Raw genomic sequence first — 19,495 nt, 5'->3', positions numbered from 1 at the left:
GCTGCCGACATCACTGTCCATATATGGACAGTGACGTTGGCAGCAATGCTGGAGTCCCCAGGCAGAGCATCAGCTGATGCTCTGGAACTCCAGCTATAGGAAACCCCTGAAGTCACTGACCAAACGTCGGTAGCAGTGCTGGAGTCCCGAGCAAAGCGATAGCGGATGCTCTGCTCAGGGACTCCAGCAACAGGCAATGCGACAGCCCCTTGTGGTCATGCCATTGATAACACGCCGACACGAATAGCACAGGAAGCAAGCCCTTAGAAAAGCTCCAGGACTTCAGGAAACAAATCACCGGATTTGAACGGCACCATTTAGTACCGAATTTTTAATTAAAAAGTACATTAGTAAGGGACTTCTTTTTACATAAAACTATGAATGCAAAGCAATTTTTGGTCCCCCATATAACCCCTTTAACACTGGCATATGAAACGCGAGTCATAATAAATTTCATTCATATACCTCATGGGAATGTACACTATATAGACGAAAGTATTGGGACACACCTCTTAACGACATGCCACGTTCATGTACGTGGCAGCCATTAAGGGGAAGTATGGCCATCAAAAGAAGAGGGGGGGGCAAAAAAAGGACTTTTGCACCAGGGCCCATGAGCCTTTAGCTACGCCCCTGTACATTCCCATTTCCACAGGTATATAAAATCCAGCACTTAGCCATACAGTCTGCCTTTACAAACATTTGGGAATGTGTCGTTCTAAAGAGCTCACTGAAATCCGACCTGGTACAGTTACAGGATGCCACCGTTGCAAATAGAAACCACAGCAACTCAGCCACGAAGTGACAGACCACGTGAAGATCAGAGGGGGGCGTTGCCTCTCCCCACCTTTACTAGTTTTGAATGTGTATGGGGTATTAGAGGACATTACAGTCTATCAGGATAGAACCCACTGTGGCTTAGAATTTACATATAATTTCTGTGGCTAGCCAGTACAGTCTTCATAAATCCATTACATTTTTCATTCAGTAATTCCCATGTTGAGCTCTATAATTCCACACTGTTAGCAGTAGAGTCTTGTATTTACATGTTTTTTAAATGTATGTCATATTTATGTAATAAAGTTGTTATATTCTTATATAACTGGCTATAAGCTCTATTTTTTCGGTATGGTTCTATTACTTTGCTTTGCCTAAAGACCTTGGCAACAGCAACGTACTAGTACGTGACATGTTGCCAAGGGGTTAATGAGAGTCCGCTCTAAACAATTGCTCTCATACAGTCTGTCCACGTCTGAAACACTGGTCTGGTGGTATTTGAAATTTGGGAATATTTGGATAATTCACATGGACAATGTTCCAGTTCTTTTGAATAATTTCAAAAATACGACTTCAAATAAAAATTGACAAAAGTGTCTTGCTAGTGTCTGTCCTATGCACGAGACAATGTTTCTGTGAAAGAAATTGAACCCTTTTCACTTTCCTATATATCTGTCTCAAGATAGCCCCTAGATAATAATTTATTTGCCATGCTGCGAAGTGACATCGTCGAGTTTGAAGGATTACTAAATAATACGGCAAACCCAGGTCAATTGGCTGAATCGATTGGGGAAAAAGATCAAGAGCTCTCTGGTGAAAACAAGAATGAAGTACTATATATTCCAATCAGTCAATTTAACAAATAGGTCAGTATACACTGGGGTATCAAGAAAATTCAAATAAGTACATGTGAATCTAATTTTAGTGGGTTACAAATGCTTCCAGGGAGTCAATTTCAACCAGTCATACTGAAAACACATTGTCGATGTAGTGCCAGCACACTAAAACAGTGGGAGGCAAAATCTACATAGAAATAGACAAAACAATGTTCAAAATTGTCCATGTTTGCGTATGACGGGGTGACATTGCTCCCCATTGCCGTCTCTTGGGTCTCTCAAAAAAAAACAAAAAAAAAAAAACACTTCCTCAAATAGAAAACGGATGCAAAATCACTTCCAAAAGTCTCATAAAAATGTAACATGATCGTATATTTAGACTTTATTAAAGACGGCTTCTAATCCTTTTTAATGATCGATCGAGGTATATAAGCTTGGGAAATTTAGAGTAGCTAAAATTTAATCATCGTGTCAATGTTAAGGTTTGAAGCTGTTAAACTCAGATATATCTAGAATGTACATATCACAAAGGGCCATAGAATTGTATCCAAAAATGTGGCTATCGCTGCAACCGATTCAGTGCCTGACATGATCGGCCGACAGGGCTGGTATAATGGATCCTTCTGCACCTTTGGTAGTGTGATATAGTTATGCTATAGTCAGATTTGCCTTTCCAAAACCTGTGAAAATTTGCGCAATGTAAAAGGTACATTGTTTTTCTCAGCATCTCCTCTGCGGATTTTTACTTATTTTTTTAGGTTTAGTGTCCCTTTATGTAGCATCTATAAAATACAGTCTTTATTATTTTCTAGATTTTCTGCACTAGAATTTCATAACAGGGTTTAGGGTACACGTTTACTGCCTTTAAAGAAAAAAAAGCATTCAGTATTTCCGTTTCCCTAAGGAATACCTTCTGTCTTTAGCCTTTTGTTAGATTTTACTTATCAGTTTCTAGGAAAAGAGAATTGCATTCTGACATTTTCCTATGTTGGTCTTTAACCTAGAATCTAAAAGGCCTTGGAAGTTGTTCCTGTTATCACTCACTGTACAGAGCCAAAGAGAGTCTATTTTCCGCAAAAGTCCTTCACCGTTACATCTATACTGGTCTGCTTGAAATATGACTTTTCCCTTGTAAAGACTTACTTAATAAGATCATAGAATAGGCTGTGAGAAGAATAAAAAATTCCCATTGTAAAAATCCATCTGACCAGTCTCATTGACACCCTCAACATAATTATACCCTATCAAGAAAACATATTTCCCATCAAAATTATTAATTATTTTCATATTAGAAAGGAAAAATAAAAGAATAAAACATGTAAATAGTGAAGAACACCATGGATAATTGTAGTAAGGAAACCATCCATTCAGACAAGAGACGGACATCATCCACTGATGAAACCTATAAAGGCTAAATTCACACATGCAATTTTTGATGTAGTGGAGTGGATCATGATGGAATACCGGAAAGACTTATACTTATCCTTTTTTTGTTTCTACGCAAAATTGTCATGTGCTACTTTTTTTTTATATATATTTTTTTACTGATCGATATTGTAGATTTTTAAAACCCTCATTCTCACAATGCGGTCAAATTCCACCTACTTTTCAAGGCTTGATGTGTTTTTTAAAAAAAAAAACAGAATGCCCTCTAAAAACTTATTTGAACTTCTGTTGACGCCGGTAGCCACATGCATCATTGTCGCGAAGACAAAAAAGAAATAAAAGCTTTTAAATTTACAGTTTTATTGGTTGATATTTAATTCTGTCAAAATGTAACATCTTTTACCATGTTAAATAGGTTTCAGGATTGATTTCAAAATCATTTTATACATGTGTTGTATATACACAAGGTGACTGGAGAACAGCACTGAAGAACATAGCCGTAAGGAGCATATAAAACACAAGCTGCACTATGAATCCTAACTTTCAATGGTTTGGTGATTCGCATAATCTCTCACAAGGTCAAGGTTACCTTGCTCTAGTGTGTCCAGGACAAAAAGGAAGGTTTAAGTTCTTAATCACAACTTTTTACAAGAAATAGCAGGAATTTGGACTAAGGTGAGTTGCTGAAGTCAATAGAACCAGTTCATGGAATCGTTGACAGACCATAAACACCCATTTAGCCGTCATTGCAGTACTAAAACAAACAACTGCAACCCTACAGTGACCTGCAGTACAGTCAGAGGTCTGTTTCTTGTACTCCGTTACATTACCAATAGACCAAGTAAATAACAATGAATGTTGACATTCCAGGTAATATCTGTATTGGACTGGATCTAAACAAAGAATGTAGAAAAAAGACCAATTAAACGTATTTAGACTGTTTAGATCAGCGTTTTTTTCCATTCCGTTAGCGGTTCTAGTGTCTTAATGCCAAGTACAGCGTAGCTATTCTAGCTGTCAAAACACCTGAACCCCCACTGGAAATCAGACAGACCCCATTATAAATCAGTGGGATACATCAGGATCGGTTTGAAAATGGATCCACCCTTAAGAACGGAAACCATGACAGAAGAGTGAACAGAGCCTTCCGTCGATAACCGAATAGGCGGAAATGTTATTTGTACGAAATGATAAAGCACTTGTTTCCTTTAGTTTGTCTCTAATACTAACGTACACTATTTGTATAAAAGACCCAGGCCACGACCGATAAATTTAGGCAATAACTTCAAAACTACTCCTATGTGGCGGCCAAATGATATCAATTATAACCTGATCTCTTCATAACAAAATAGCGCAACTGCAACTCTCAAAGTCTAAGGAAGTGTAGGCCCTATGAGAACACTTACAGATCCATGCAATTACACAGTTTCCAATCTGCGGGTATACCTAGAGTACAGATCTCCATAGCTCTAGTGGAATAAACAGCTTCTGCAACGTGTTACCATCAGAAAATGCCAACATTCAGTAGTCATATTTATCTATGGTGGTAATTGACTGTTCTGCCAGGCACGGTATAATGTATTGACGGTAAAAGTCATGCCGTAACGGATGTTAAATGGTTGCTATGTATGTACATTTATCACTGGGTAGTAATAGCTTTAAGTAAAACCGTAGCTAAAATACAAGTTGTTTAGTCAGATCTTAGAAGACAGAAACAAGGGAAGAAGGTAATCACAAGATACAATGGAAGAGAAGTTCTTACACAATAATCCCATGGGGCATCCACGTTCCATAAACCGTATATTTTGCTGGTCGTAACATTACAGGATACTTGTTCATGGAGAAACAACTTGTATGTCAGCTGTAGTTTTAGAAATTATATACAGTAGATTGACTGTTAAGGGAAATTCTAGTGGAAAAAGTATTGTCCATATATATATATATATATATATATGTGAAGTGATGTTGAGTTCAAAAGCAGCATCTCGTTTAAACACCAACCTTTTTTAAAGTAATTTTTTTCTAAGCATAGAATTAAAATCTAGACAAGAGAAGGAGAAAATAAACAAATTTCCATGCCAACAAAACGCTGGTGCAGTATTAGATTGGTAACTGAAACTTCACATCCACTTGAGCTAGTTTTGCCAGTGTTACGATTTCTGAAAGCTTTACAACCTTAAGAGGAGAAAAGAAAACATGTATTATAATGCAGGACACTTATAATGCATCTTCCAAGACTTATGTTTACCTGCTGGTATGTTAAGTTTTAGAAACTATCCATATGAATGACAGAATGCAAACATAGAAAGTAGTTTTTCTCGCGACAGCTGAACATTGTGGATTCTGTCATGAATTAATCCTAAAGGATAGGGTTCCCCATCCTTGGCAGTGGCACATACAGTGAAGGAAATAAGTATTTGATCCCTTGCTGATTTTGTAAGTTTGCCCACTGTCAAAGACATGAACAGTCTAGAATTTTTAGGCTAGGTTAATTTTACCAGTGAGAGATAGATTATATTTAAAAAAAAACAGAAAATCACAGTGTCAAAATTATATATATTTATTTGCATTGTGCACAGAGAAATAAGTATTTGATCCCTTTGGCAAACAAGACTTAATACTTGGTGGCAAAACCCTTGTTCTCTCTTTTGTAGTTGATGAGGTTTGCACACATGTTAGATGGAATTTTGGCCCACTCCTCTTTGCAGATCATCTGTAAATCATTAAGATTTCGAGGCTGTCGCTTGGCAACTCGGATCTTCAGCTCCCTCCATAAGTTTTCGATGGGATTAAGATCTGGAGACTGGCTAGGCCACTCAATGACCTTAATGTGCTTCATTTTGAGCCACTCCTTTGTTGCCTTGGCTGTATGTTTCGGGTCATTGTCGTGCTGGAAGACCCAGCCACGAGCCATTTTTAATGTCCTGGTGGAGGGAAGGAGGTTGCCACTCAGGATTTGATGATACATGGCTCCATCCATTCTCCCATTGATGCGGTGAAGTAGTCCTGTGTCCTTAGCAGAGAAACACCCCCAAAACATAATGTTTCCACCTCCATGCTTGACAGTGGGGACGGTGTTCTTTGGGTCATAGGCAGCATTTCTCTTCCTCCAAACACGGCGAGTTGAGTTAATGCCAAAGAGCTCAATTTTAGTCTCATCTGACCACAGCACCTTCTCCCAATCACTCTCAGAATCATCCAGATGTTAATTTGCAAACTTCAGACGGGCCTGTACATGTGCCTTCTTGAGCAGGGGGACCTTGCGGGCACTGCAGGATTTTAATCCCTTACGGCGTAATGTGTTACCAATGGTTTTCTTGGCGACTGTGGTCCTAGCTGCCTTGAGATCATTAACAAGTTCCCCCGTGTAGTTTTCGGCTGAGCTCTCACCTTCCTCAGGATCAAGGATACCCCACGAGGTGAGATTTTGCATGGAGCCCCAGATCGATGTAGATTGACAGTCATTTTGTATGTCTTCCATTTTCTTACTATTGCACCAACAGTTGTCTCCTTCTCACCCAGCATCTTACTTATGGTTTTGTAGCCCATTCCAGCCTTGTGCAGGTCTATGATCTTGTCCCTGACATCCTTAGAAAGCTCTTTGGTCTTGCCCATGTTGTAGAGGTTCGAGTCAGACTGATTAATTGAGTCTGTGGACAGGAGTCTTTTATACAGGTGACCATATAAGACAGCTGTCTTTAATGCAGGCACCAAGTTGATTTGGAGCGTGTAACTGGTCTGGAGGAGGCTGAACTCTTAATGGTTGGTAGGGGATCAAATACTTATTTCTCTGTGCACATTGCAAATAAATATAATTTTGACTATGTGATTTTCTTTATTTTTTTTTATATAATCTATCTCTCACTGGTAAAATTAACCTAGCCTAAAAATTCTAGACTGTTCATGTCTTTGACAGTGGGCAAACTTACAAAATCAGCAAGGGATCAAATACTTATTTCCTCCACTGTATATGTTATGATACCATAGCAGGTCCTTAAAAGGACTTATATCCTGCATTTATGACCAGTTTTCCCTGCTCCAACACAAATTGTCAGTTTTTTCTGAGCTCAAATCCAGTGGAGGAGACTAGTTGATATGAGGTCTACCGCACACACAGAATAAAATACAAATTGGCTATGTCCAAGTAATATATAAATATTATATATATAATATATATACATACATACATACAATCCAAGGGCAAAGAAACACAGCACTCCACACATCAAGAAAATCAGGCCATGTGCTCATCACCAGGGGATGAATCAATTCCAGTTCTTTTTAGATAGATACCAGCATAGAACGTAGTAACGGCACCAGGACTTCAAGACGGATGAAAAACAGGGTGGATTTATTCACCTCAAGAAATAACCGCAACGTTTCGGTTCAACAGATGGTCCTCAAAAGGAAAGAGCTGGAGTGGATTTATAGGTTAGAGACTATGTCCCCAAAGGGCCTAAATATAGAATATCCCTATGGCCCACACATCTAATGTATTGGGCGGTAACTTGCCTGGGAACCTGGGGGGGGGGTTGTACGGTCTTTGTTCTCCTTGGTGTAGTTTGTGTTACATGTATAAAAATTCGTGGAGTCTTATTTTGACTCTGTATTTATATGTGATTTTTTAACTATTTGTATATCCTTTGTATATTTAGGAATAATTGTTTGTTTATTCTTTCACTTTCAGATACACAATTTTCTTTCAAGCACTGTGAAGGTTGATGGAAGGTAGCAGAGGCTTTTTCGCGGGGATCGTTGATTCTTTATTTGTAATATTCAACTTGATGTCTTTTATGTATTGTTCCACATAGACCCTAGCGATACAGTGACCAATTGTTTGTTTTGTTTTTTCGCAACATTGAATTATAGCCCAGATCTAATTAAAGTTGTTCCATAACCTCAATTTTATTCTCCATCTGAACAATCAAATTGTAAACTAATTTTTGTATATTTAATATATGTGGTGCATATATGTGGAATATGATTGTCCCCTTTTTTGGGACACTTCACATCCCTATTTAGGATGTTTTGTAATGTCATCAGTCCTCTTAATTGCTCCCAAAGTGACCATAGTCACATTATATGGTTTTTGGATCGGAGTGTTCTTAAAATCTGTGGTTCCACAGTGTATGGGGTTTTGGATAGACAGACTGTTGTTTGGACTATGGACATTAGGCTGCAAAATCCATCGGTTTCGGTGGAGAATGCATTATATTTCCTATCTAAACTTTTGGATCCAGCCCTATTGCTAAAATTATATGTCTATACTATTTATATAAATATCTCTGACTTGTCTCGATACTGGCACCTGCGCAGTGAGATTGGAACGCAAGTTCCGTTTCCGCGCATGCGCAGTTACGACCGCTCTGTTTGATGCGTTCCACCGGATTGAACATCCGGTGTGGACGCCATCTTGGAGCATGCGCAGTTGAAGCGCGCGGACTGTACACGCTGGCTATGTGGACAATACTGTTGGACTACTAACTAAGTTTATTGATCCTCACTTAAATATAATTGGCCCCTGCCTCCTTCCCAATCATCCTAATTGCCCTTATTGTCGTTATTTACGGCGTATGTACACTATCGATATATTTGATACATTGCCTATGTTCGGCTTCTTATAGATAAAAGATATACACTTTTGCAACACTGTGTTCATTGTGTTGTGAAACTTTTATTCACATGAATATAATGGGAATTGTACGGTTATTAGCTGGATTGCTGTATAATGTATGCTCCCCCTATTTATACTTGACACCATTGTTAGTTTGTGATGGCTTAAAGGAACAGTGTCATCACAAATATTTTTTTCATATGTTAAAGATGCTAGTGCTTTATTAAAAACGTTTATATTTATTTGTGTGTTTGTTTTACTTTTTCTTATTTTTACACTTTTTCTTCCCTATGGGGGCTGCCATTTTTTGTTCCATTTCTGTATGTGTCGATTAACGACACATACAGACATGGAATACGGCAGCCACAGTCCCATAGGGACTGCGAACGGCTCCCGTCCCATCCACTTCTGTGTACGCCGTCTGTGTGGGAACTGCGCATGCGCCGCTCCCACACAGTCCAATTTGAAATTGGCGCCGTCCGGCGCCATTTTCCTGTGGACCGGAAGTCGCGGCCGGACAGTAAGATTACTACTTCCGGTCGCGGCTTCCGGACTTGTGCACTTGGACCAGCGGCAGCAGACGGAGCGGACGGGCCGCAGGGAGCCGCGGCGGCAGGAGCAGGTAAGAGATTTCAATGTGTGTTCGTGTACGTTTACTACTGTATGTAAACCTACTACACTGTGTGTTAGCTCAAAAAATGGCGACACACCGTGTAGGAGGTTAGACCGTTCAAACCCCTCGTTTATCCCGGCACTAGCCAGGATAAAGGAGGGGGGGGATGCTGAGAGCTCACTAGAGCGAGGGCTTTTTACCCAATTTTGCAATGCTGCAATTTTGGGAATAGCTCCATCTAGTGACCAGCAATGGGAAATATTATAAATTAGAATCTAATTTATAATATTTCCTGACTCGTGAAAAAAATAAAAAAAATTTGAACAATGTTTAATCACCTACACACTAAATGTTTAATTAAAAAAAAAAAATCATGTTTTTCTGGCAACACATTCCCTTTAAGAAAGGTTCCTGTTGAACCGAAACGTTGCGGTTATTTCTTGAGGTGAATAAATCCACCCTGTTTTTCATCCGTCTTGAAGTCCTGGTGCCGTTACTACGTTCTATGCTGATATATATATATATATATATATTTTTACATTTACATAAAAAGTAGAGGAATTCTGCACTAATCCTAAGCTATGGCCCATACTATAGCCCAGAGCTTCATTCACAGATTTGCTAGCGTCATAGTGCAAAAGTGTGTAAAGCTTTATAGAAGGTACTTTACAGTAATCTAAAATAGGAGCAACTAACTACACTATTGAGACTTTAGAGGTTTGTTGTATACTGTTGTCAGCGGAATTGTAAATGCAGCACTTGACTACAATATATGCACTAGTGTGAGGGAAGAAATGCAATATTTATCAACTTTTTATGTAACTATATATTTATATAAAAGATGTTTAAAAGGCGAGCATACCCTTTAATAGTTTAAACTAATAGCATATCACTAAGATATGCCATCACATTCTGATCAGTGGGGGTCTGACCTCTGAGATCCCCACTCAGAAGTCCAGAGCCAGCGCAGCGTCTAGCAGGAAATTTTAGAGCACTTCATGCTTCCCTCTGCTGACCAGCTTTATGGAGATGCTGATTTCATTTTCCAGCAGGATTTGGCACCTGCCCACACTGCCAAAAGTACCAATACCTGGTTTAATAACCACAGTATCCCTGCCCTTGATTGGCCAGCAAACTCGCCTGACCTAAACCCCATAGAGAATCTATGGGGTATTGTCAAGAGGAAGATGAGAGACACCAGACGCAACAATGCAGAAGAGCTGAAGGCCGATATCAAAGCAACCTGGGCTTCCATAACACCATAGCAGTGCCACAGGCTGACCGCCTCCATGCTACGCCGCATTGATGCAGTAATTCATGCAGAAGGAGCCCCGACCAAGTATTGAGGGCATATATTGTACATACTTTTCAGTAGGCCGACATTTCGGTATTATAAATCATTTTTGAAATTGGGCTTATATAATATTAAAATTTTCTGACATTAAATTTTGGGTTTTCATTAACTGTTACCATAATCCTCAACATTAAAAGAAAAAAATGCTGGAAATAGATCACTGTGTAGTGAATCTATATAATATAGGAGTCTCACGTTTTTAATTGAATTACTGAAATAAATTTACTTTTTGATGATATTCTAATTCATGGAGAAGGACTAGTATATACTGTATATATAACTAGATACATTTCCTTCAGTTAATCTTTCTATAGTAGTTGGTTAGAATATACAGTCTTTGTCCTATACTCCTGTACAATTCTTCCACCACATATAACTGGGTTTTAAGATATATGGGGAGAAAAACAAAATGTATTGACCTTGGCCTGACATAGGCTTGTTAAAATCACTGAAAAATAACCTCAAGACTTCAAATGTCCTTTGATAAAAACGCAGCTTTTTGATGTGTACATTTATTTCCACTCTCTTGGTCATGCCTCGCACAGCAGGGAGGTCATATACAGTTCTCTTCGCCACCAAGCTCGGGAAGAACAGCTCGTCCCTTGCATTAAACACACCATCAGCTCCTAAACCCACTTTACTTCATTAATAAAACAGAGTTGTTTGAAATTGGATGTGCAGAAATAGCGTCCCTTATTTTCTGCCAATCGTAAATGTACAACGCCTTTTGCTATATTCTCAAAACATAAAAAAATAAATGATGATCTCCTGCAAGTAGAAAACAACTCCACAAAACAGCCTCTTAACCAAATAAAGAACACAAGTCCTACAATGAGTAACTAAAGGGCCCGATGCGCTTCGTGTTATGTATAGCCCTGCCTTCACATAACGCTGGGATTTCTGGTGACAGGTCGGCTCCTAGTTACCTTCATAACTCCATATTTGCCCAGAGTACAGAAATCATAGGCTCAGGCCCCATGCACACGTCCGTGCAATATTTACAGTCAGTAAATACTGCACGAACGGGCCGCGGAGTGTCATCCGCATTTCCTATTTTTTGCGGCTCACTTCTACGGCCTGGACACGCACCCGTAAATTTACGGGAAGTATGTTTCTATAAATGATCCATAGAATAATATGGTGGTTTAAACTCCCAAACATATATCCAAACTACTTAAACTCTTATTGGAGCATGGAAACCAAATTAACGTCATAGGTATAGTTAAAACATAATTTAAAAAAAATGTAACACAAAAAATATATATTTAAAAATATAAAGATGGTATTAGCATAAAAAACAAACAAAAAAAAACAAACCAGTACAGCACTGCAAATAGTGATGAGTATCACAAACAATCCTGACTTGGACCGTGATTACAGGCACGGTCGTGTGCATGGGGCCCGAGATTATGGGCACGGCCAGACGGGGTAAAGTTAACTAAGGAAAATAAAAGGTGTACTGCCTCCACTGCTACTTTAGTAAATGAGTCTATCTGTATGCTGGTTCTCTTTGACTGTCATTTTCTTTTCGTTTCTAAACTTTACCCCTGCCTTCTTGGTCCTATTAAGCCATATGCACCTTGTTAGGCATCGAATACCTATGCTGATTGGTAAGACCGGGTACATCGATCAATCTAAAATAGGTCAACGTTGTTCACACTAATTGCATTGTTTAATAGTCGACTAGCCTGGTGTATTAATACATGTTGTTTTATGCATGATATCATTATTTCCATGGTTCCATGGGTTAAACCCTGATGAAAAATTACTAATATCTGGATCATCTAGTTTTGTTAGGCCTCATGCACACGTCAGTATTTTGCTTCAGTATTTGGAAGCCAAAACCAGTAGTGGAACATAAACAGAGAAATCCTATAATGGAAAGATTTGCACCTCTTCCGTGTTTTGGACCCACTCCCGATTTTGGCTTCCAAATACTGAAGCAAAATAAAGGACCAGAATACTGACATGTGCCGGAGTCAGGATTGTTTGTGATACTCATCACTATTTGCAGTGATATACGGGAAGGTGTCCGTAGCCGATAGAAATTAATGTGTCAGTATTTTAAAGGCCTCACTGGGGGAAAGGGGGCTCACCTCAGTTATTTACGATGTAGCAGCAGACTTTATATTTAAAAGAACTTTGCTGGATATCTATGGCATGTACAGCTGACTGCAATGAACGCTATACTGCATAAGGCTGGGTTCACATGTTGCGTTTTGGACTGTTGGGGAGAAAATTGTATCTGAAAAATGCATGCGTTTACAAAGTATTTCAGCTCTAATCTGATTTCATTTACAAGTTATAGGCAAACAGCTGAAACACTTTGTAAAACACATGGGTAATTAAATAATGCATGCATTTTACAAAAAAACCGCACACTTTTTTAAATGCAACATAAATGCAACATGTGAACCCAGCCTAAAAGATTTAGAGTCCCACCTCTGGGATCTGCACCTATTTCTAGAACGGGGCCACCTAAACCCCGTTCTAGCTTTTTATGCTCATGCTGCCTCCCGGCCACTTACTGGTTACATGGTCGGGAGTTACCGAAACAGCAAAACTTGCTGAGCTACGCAGTTTCCGTAACTCCCATAGTAGTGAATGCCAGTTACGTAAGCAGCGTAGCATGTAAATTACGCTGTTTCCGTAACTACCATTCAGTTCTATGGGAGTCACGGAATCAGCATAGCTCAGCGAGTAACTCCCGACCATGTAACCAGTAAGTGGCCGGGAGGCACGAGCGTGAGCATAAAAAGCTAGAACAGGGTTTAGGGGGGGGGGGGGGGTCGTTCAAGAAATAGGTGCAGATCCCAGAGGTGGCACCAGCATCTGACATTTATGACATATCCTGTGGATGTCATAAAGGTCCTTCATGGGAAAACCCCTTTAACTATGTAAAAGTCCTTTAATCTACGAATATACAGTAAAAATCAGGTTCGAACATTGTGTTAATTAAACATACATCTTAGGGCTTGTCCACACTTAGCGGAATTGCTGCGTATTTTCCGTCCGGAATTACGGACGGAAAATACGCAGCAGAATACAGTAGCAGCAAAGTGGGTCAGATTTAACAAATCTCATCCACAGGCTGCAAAAAAAATGCCTTGCAGAAATTCACCTGCGGTGCGTAATTTTTGTACCGCAGCATGTCAATTCCTGCTGCGGAAAGTGGACTGAATTGCTGCGTTTTTCAGATGGGGTGTCACCATCTCCCAGCATTGAGCAAAACACAGCAGATTGCACACCATTTTGTGCAGTAAAAACCGCAGGAAATTGTGACGTTTTTCGGCAGCAGAATTTCTGTTAGTTTCTGCGGAATTACTGAATACATTTTCTGCAGCAATTCCAATACGTGTGGATAAGCACTTATTCAGCGGAGTTTTCTATCTCAAAGCGGACAGCTCTGAAGTATAATGGGGCGGGGGGGGGGGTGTATCAATAGAAAGTAATGAGCTTGTAGGCGTTTCTAAGCAGCATGTTTTTGGAAAGAAAAACCCGCATTTAGATTTTCCAGATTAACATTACCTGTAAAGTAATTACATGCCACTTAAGGTTGGAAAATACTCTGAATTTCCTTTGCGGAGCCTGCTGAAAATGCATTTCTATTACAGTGTTAAAAGGAGGCAGGTTTAAATTTATGACTGCCCTTATTCAGTCATACAAAAAAAAAAAAACAAGCAATCCTGATGTATAAGTGAATGTTAAGTAGCGATATTAATATTACTTTTATTTTATATAGACCTATTAAGTGGAACAATAAACCCTCGTGCATGTTAGGAGGTCATGCATTTAGATGAGAACGATGAATAATAGTTGTACTGTTCCTTTTTTTTTTTTTACAAAGGGTAATAAGAGTTACCAATGCTCAGAATTGTCAAGGCCTGAAAAAAAAAAAAAATCAAGTGAACAGGCCTTCAGAGTATGGAACCGTAGTGTCAGCTCCATTGTGCATGCTAAACAAAAGGTACGATGATTCAAAATATCTAACGGGATAAGTCAGGTTTAGAGGACATCAACTCTAAAGCTTTTTTTCAGAGGGCTGTCAAGGAAGAACTTTTTAACAATTACCATTTTCGCAGCTTCATCCAGATCATCACATGCAAGAATTTTCAGACCGCTGGCAGTTATAAGCGCTTTAGCATCATCAACCCTAGTACCTGAGGAAAGAAGAGAGAAACCGCTTAGTTAGGGAGAATTTAAAGCATAATTAACTTTTGATGTGACTTTTCAGAATAAGCTGCCATATGTGTGCACATGAAGAACAACACTATTTCTGGCCACTCTATGACTTGTAGTCTGAATTATTTAGCAGTTTTCCCCTCTGTGGGCCCTATCCTTTCTCAAGGTGGGACGGAAACGTTGCATTGCCATGTTGGCACAATAAATTTCACTTTTTTTTCACCTTGATCGTTGGAGTGCTGCTGAATTTTCTTCTTGGATATGCGTATGGTCTTTGGATCGGGACTATCAGCTGGCACCCTTCATTACTTGAATTTGTACGTTGAAACAGAGTGCTGCCGTTTTTCTACTGGTGTATATATATATATATATATATATAATCAGTATAGCTGAGAATCTGCCACTGGTGTTCCATAGACATCTTACATTGCATATGTGTGTTTCTCTATGCTCCTACTTCCTGCCCACCACTCCTAAAACTTACAGGTAAGGTAGCATGTCTTGCTGAGTCACTCTCTCTCTCTCTGCTCCCCACTCCATAGAAAAATATAGCCGGGCAGTGAATAGACACCCCCACCTTCAGCAGCCCGTCAATTCTACCCTGTAACCAGGGTCGGCAATGCTTAACAGGAGTTGGACAGCAGATTACAGAAAGGGAGACACCTAGTGGCAGTAACTTTGCACAGAATTTGCATGGATAAAACAGGATCTTAATTACAAAGCGGTTTTATATCATCAGGTATACTATTCGATTTTGCAAACATTTTTGAAAAGTTAGCGTCCATTTAAGATCCTTGGTCCCTACTAAAGAAGTATACTTTAGTGTTGAAATTTCTGTTAAATGCAAAAATGTTACAACCAGCCATACACAAACCTAGGCTCATAATACAGAAGTGAGGACTCCCCAACCTCCACCCAGCATCAATGGTCACCAATGCTGGAGGTTAGGGACCTCTGAAGATGCCACAGCTATGATGAAACATGTCAGGCCAGCATTATACACTATTCTGATCAAAAAGCAACAAAAACCTGGCAGAAAAGTTAACAGCCTTTACGTAGAAAGATGCTAAACCATGCAATTTGAAACAAGAATAAATCAGCATTTTTCCGTGTTTATTATAATATAGCAATTGACAAAATCACCCCAAATCCTATATATATATATATATATATATATATATATATATATATATATATATACACACACACACACATACACACACACACCCGGTCAAAAGTTTAGGGTCACTTAGAAGTTTCCTTATTTTTGAAAGAAAGGCAGTTTTTTTCAATGAAGATAACATTAATCAGAAATACACTCTATACATTGTTAATGTGCTAAATGACTATTCTAGCTGCAAACGTCTGGTTTTTAATGCAATATCTACATAGGCGTATAGAGGCCCATTTCCAGCAACCATCACTCCAGTGTTCTAATGGTACATTGTGCTTCCTAACTGTGTTAGAAGGCTAATGGATGATTAGAAAACACTTGAAAACCCTTGTGCAATTATGTTAGCACCGCTGTAAACAGTTTTGCCATTTAGAGGAGCTATAAAACTGACCTTCCTTTGAGCTAATTGAGAATCTGGAGCATTACATTTGTGGGTTCGATTAAACTCTCAAAATGGCTAGAAAAAGAGAGCTTTCATGTGAAACTCGACAGTCTATTCTTGTTCTTAGAAATGAAGGCTATTCCATGCGAGAAATTGCCAAGAAACTGAAGATTTCCTACAACGGTGTGTACTACTCCCTTCAGAGGACAGCACACACAGGCTCTAACCAGAGTAGAAAGAGAAGTGGGAGGCCCCACTGCACAACTGAGCAACAAGACAAGTACATTAGAGTCTCTAGTTTGAGAAATAGACGCCTCACAGGTCCTCAACTGGCAGCTTCATTAAATAGTACCCGCAAAACGCCAGTGTCAACGTCTACAGTGAAGAGGCGACTCCGGGATGCTAGCATTCAGGGCAGAGTGGCAAAGAAAAAGCCATATCTGAGACTGGCTAATAAAAGGAAAAGATTAATATGGGCAAAAGCACACAGACATTGGACAGAGGAAGATTGGAAAAAAGTGTTATGGACAAACGAATCGAAGTTTGAGGTGTTTGGATCACACAGAAGAACATTTGTGAGACGCAGAACAACTGAAAAGATGCTGGAAGAGTGCCTGACGCCATCTGTCAAGCATGGTGGAGGTAATGTGATGGTCTGGGGTTGCTTTGGTGCTGGTAAAGTGGGAGATTTGTACAAGGTAAAAGGGATTTTGAATAAAGAAGGCTATCACTCCATTTTGCAATGCCATACCCTGTGGACAGCGCTTGATTGGAGCCAATTTCATCCTACAACAGGACAATGACCCAAAGCACACCTCCAAATTATGCAAGAACTATTTAGGGAAGAAGCCGGCAGCTGGTATTCTATCTGTAATGGAGTGGCCAGCGCAGTCACCAGATCTCAACCCCATAGAGCTGTTGTGGGAGCAGCTTGACCGTATGGTACGCAAGAAGTGCCCATCAAGCCAATCCAACTTGTGGGAGGGGCTACTGGAAGCATGGGGTGAAATTTCTCCCGATTACCTCAGCAAATTAACAGCTAGAATGCCAAAGGTCTGCAATGCTGTAATTGCTGCAAATGGAGCATTCTTTGACGAAAGCAAAGTTTGAAGGAGAAAATTATTATTTCAAATAAAAATAATTATTTCTAACCTTGTCAATGTCTTGACTATATTTTCTAGTCATTTTGCAACTCATTTGATAAATATAAGTGTGAGTTTTCATGGAAAACACAAAATTGTCTGGGGGACCCCAAACTTTTGAACGGTAGTGTATGTGTATATATATATATATATATATATATATATATATATATAATAGAGATAGATAGGTACACACACACACACGGTACTTTATACCAATAAATCTTATTTGTCACTTATGTTCATGCACAGGACTCATCTTTCGGACATTCTGTATTGACGTTTCTATTCTATTCCCCAACCACACCCCCCACTAATTAATCTTTGCTCATTTTATAGATTGTGTCATCTTTTACTTTGCGAGTCTGTCCATCGTGCAGATAAACACAAGCCTGCAGAATAAAGGTCATATGATTAGGTGTCCAGATTGGTGAAACATTAAGACACAGTCTTAACAAGTATACACCTTAAAAAAATAACACTCATCATGCAGAAAATAAATGTATCCAGAATGCACTTGTAAATCACTAGAATAGGTCTGGAGTATTTCTTAAAATGTAACTTTTGCTGTAGAAAAATTATTATTTCACACAACTATTGTAAATTATTTTATATTTCTATTTTAATAGTTGAGATAGCTATTTTAGGGCTTATCTCAGAGTCTTATTCACTTGGAGGTGGGGAGGGTGATACCGCTCCTCCATCCAAACAGCAGAGGAATGATCCCGTGGAAATCCCTTCATCCAAAATCAGAGGATATTCTCAAATGTAAACGGGTATGGGGGGGGGGGGGTAAGCAGCACCCCAGAAAAAAAAACAAAAAACTCCATTCATATATGTAACACATGTTGGGAACCAAATGAATATGTAAAACGTATGTACCACATGGAGGGGACTAAATTAATATTGGAACATTCACTTCAGATTTCTGCTTCACTAATGTGGCGTACCGCTCATGAGAACAATCATTGTGAGGGGGAATACAAGAACTATCGCATCATAAACTAGACATCTAAGTCATTATGATAATGGCATGAGAATAAGTGAACACTACAATTGATGCAAAACTAACACGAGAAGAGTAACTGATGCAAAACCATTTGTTGTATGTATTGTCCATTTATATTGTTCTGAAATTATTTTTCTACAGTAAAAGTAACTTTTTAATTAATACTCCAGACCTATTCCAGTTATTTTTTAGTAAACTCAGTGGAGGACGATTATTATAAACCCTATAGTGAAGGTGGATCACTAATCTTGGCAGAATACACTTGTCCAATATATCTAAAAAAGCATTCAACACAATTTGTTTCTAAGTGTTAAAGAAGAACTTCCAAGCTTTTTTTCTTCTTCTATTATTGTATAGGACAGTGCATGCATAGTTCACCCTTTTATCCATCATGTTTACTTTTGTCCTCTTTCATTGTGTAATTCCCCCTGTATGGTCACATGTCCAGCACCACGTGACCGCATTGAGACTCATCAAAATCTTCTATAACTAGTGGCCATACCTGAAGGCAGTCTCATGGAACGTTGGGTCGATGTGAACTACAACGTGACGTTGGTGAAAGGCCGCTCCCTTTCCGCTAGTTCCTGCCGCACCACCATGGCCACTCCACTATTCCTACCTGGACTAGCGCTCTCCGTCCAGCTTCGTTCCCACCAGATGAATGAGCCAACAAGGTAAGTATATAGCTTACCAGAGGTTACTTGCAATCATGAAATGCACATTCTGCACATAATTGCAAGTAACCCCTTCAGTGCAGCCATTGGACAGGCGTCAGCACCTGGTGAACTTTGTCAAGTGCTCGTGGGGGGCCTACTCGGCCGCCGGGTGCGGACGCTGCGGTTATGGCTCCTCCAGTAGTGGAATCCCCGGCAGAATCAATGCCAAAGCTCTTGACGGTGATTCCACTACTGGAGGGAGCCCCTGTCTTGGAGCGGAATCTCCCATCCCTGTTAGTGTCACCCAGCCCACCTCCCTGTAGGTAGTGCCTTTGGGGAACCCTCTAGGAGTGGAATCCCCAGCCAGTCC

General features: G+C 39.5%; 1 protein-coding gene across 1 annotated transcript in view; it reads right to left on the bottom strand.

Annotated features, from left to right (window-relative positions):
- Positions 1 to 3,342: 3,342 nt before the first annotated feature.
- Positions 3,343 to 19,495, bottom strand: part of SUCLA2 (succinate-CoA ligase ADP-forming subunit beta) — a 90,449-nt gene continuing 74,296 nt past the window's right edge. The window contains exons 10-11 of the mRNA XM_075852247.1: positions 14,652 to 14,740; positions 3,343 to 5,174 (exon numbers count right to left, since the gene is read on the bottom strand). Of these exons, the coding sequence (XP_075708362.1) occupies positions 5,100 to 5,174; positions 14,652 to 14,740 (164 nt within the window). The 3' untranslated portion in view covers positions 3,343 to 5,099. The remainder of the gene's footprint in view (positions 5,175 to 14,651; positions 14,741 to 19,495) is intronic.

Source organism: Rhinoderma darwinii, chromosome 2 (assembly GCF_050947455.1).
Source record: "Rhinoderma darwinii isolate aRhiDar2 chromosome 2, aRhiDar2.hap1, whole genome shotgun sequence".
NCBI classification, from domain to species: domain Eukaryota; kingdom Metazoa; phylum Chordata; class Amphibia; order Anura; family Rhinodermatidae; genus Rhinoderma; species Rhinoderma darwinii.
This window is presented reverse-complemented; position numbering and strand designations above follow the sequence as displayed.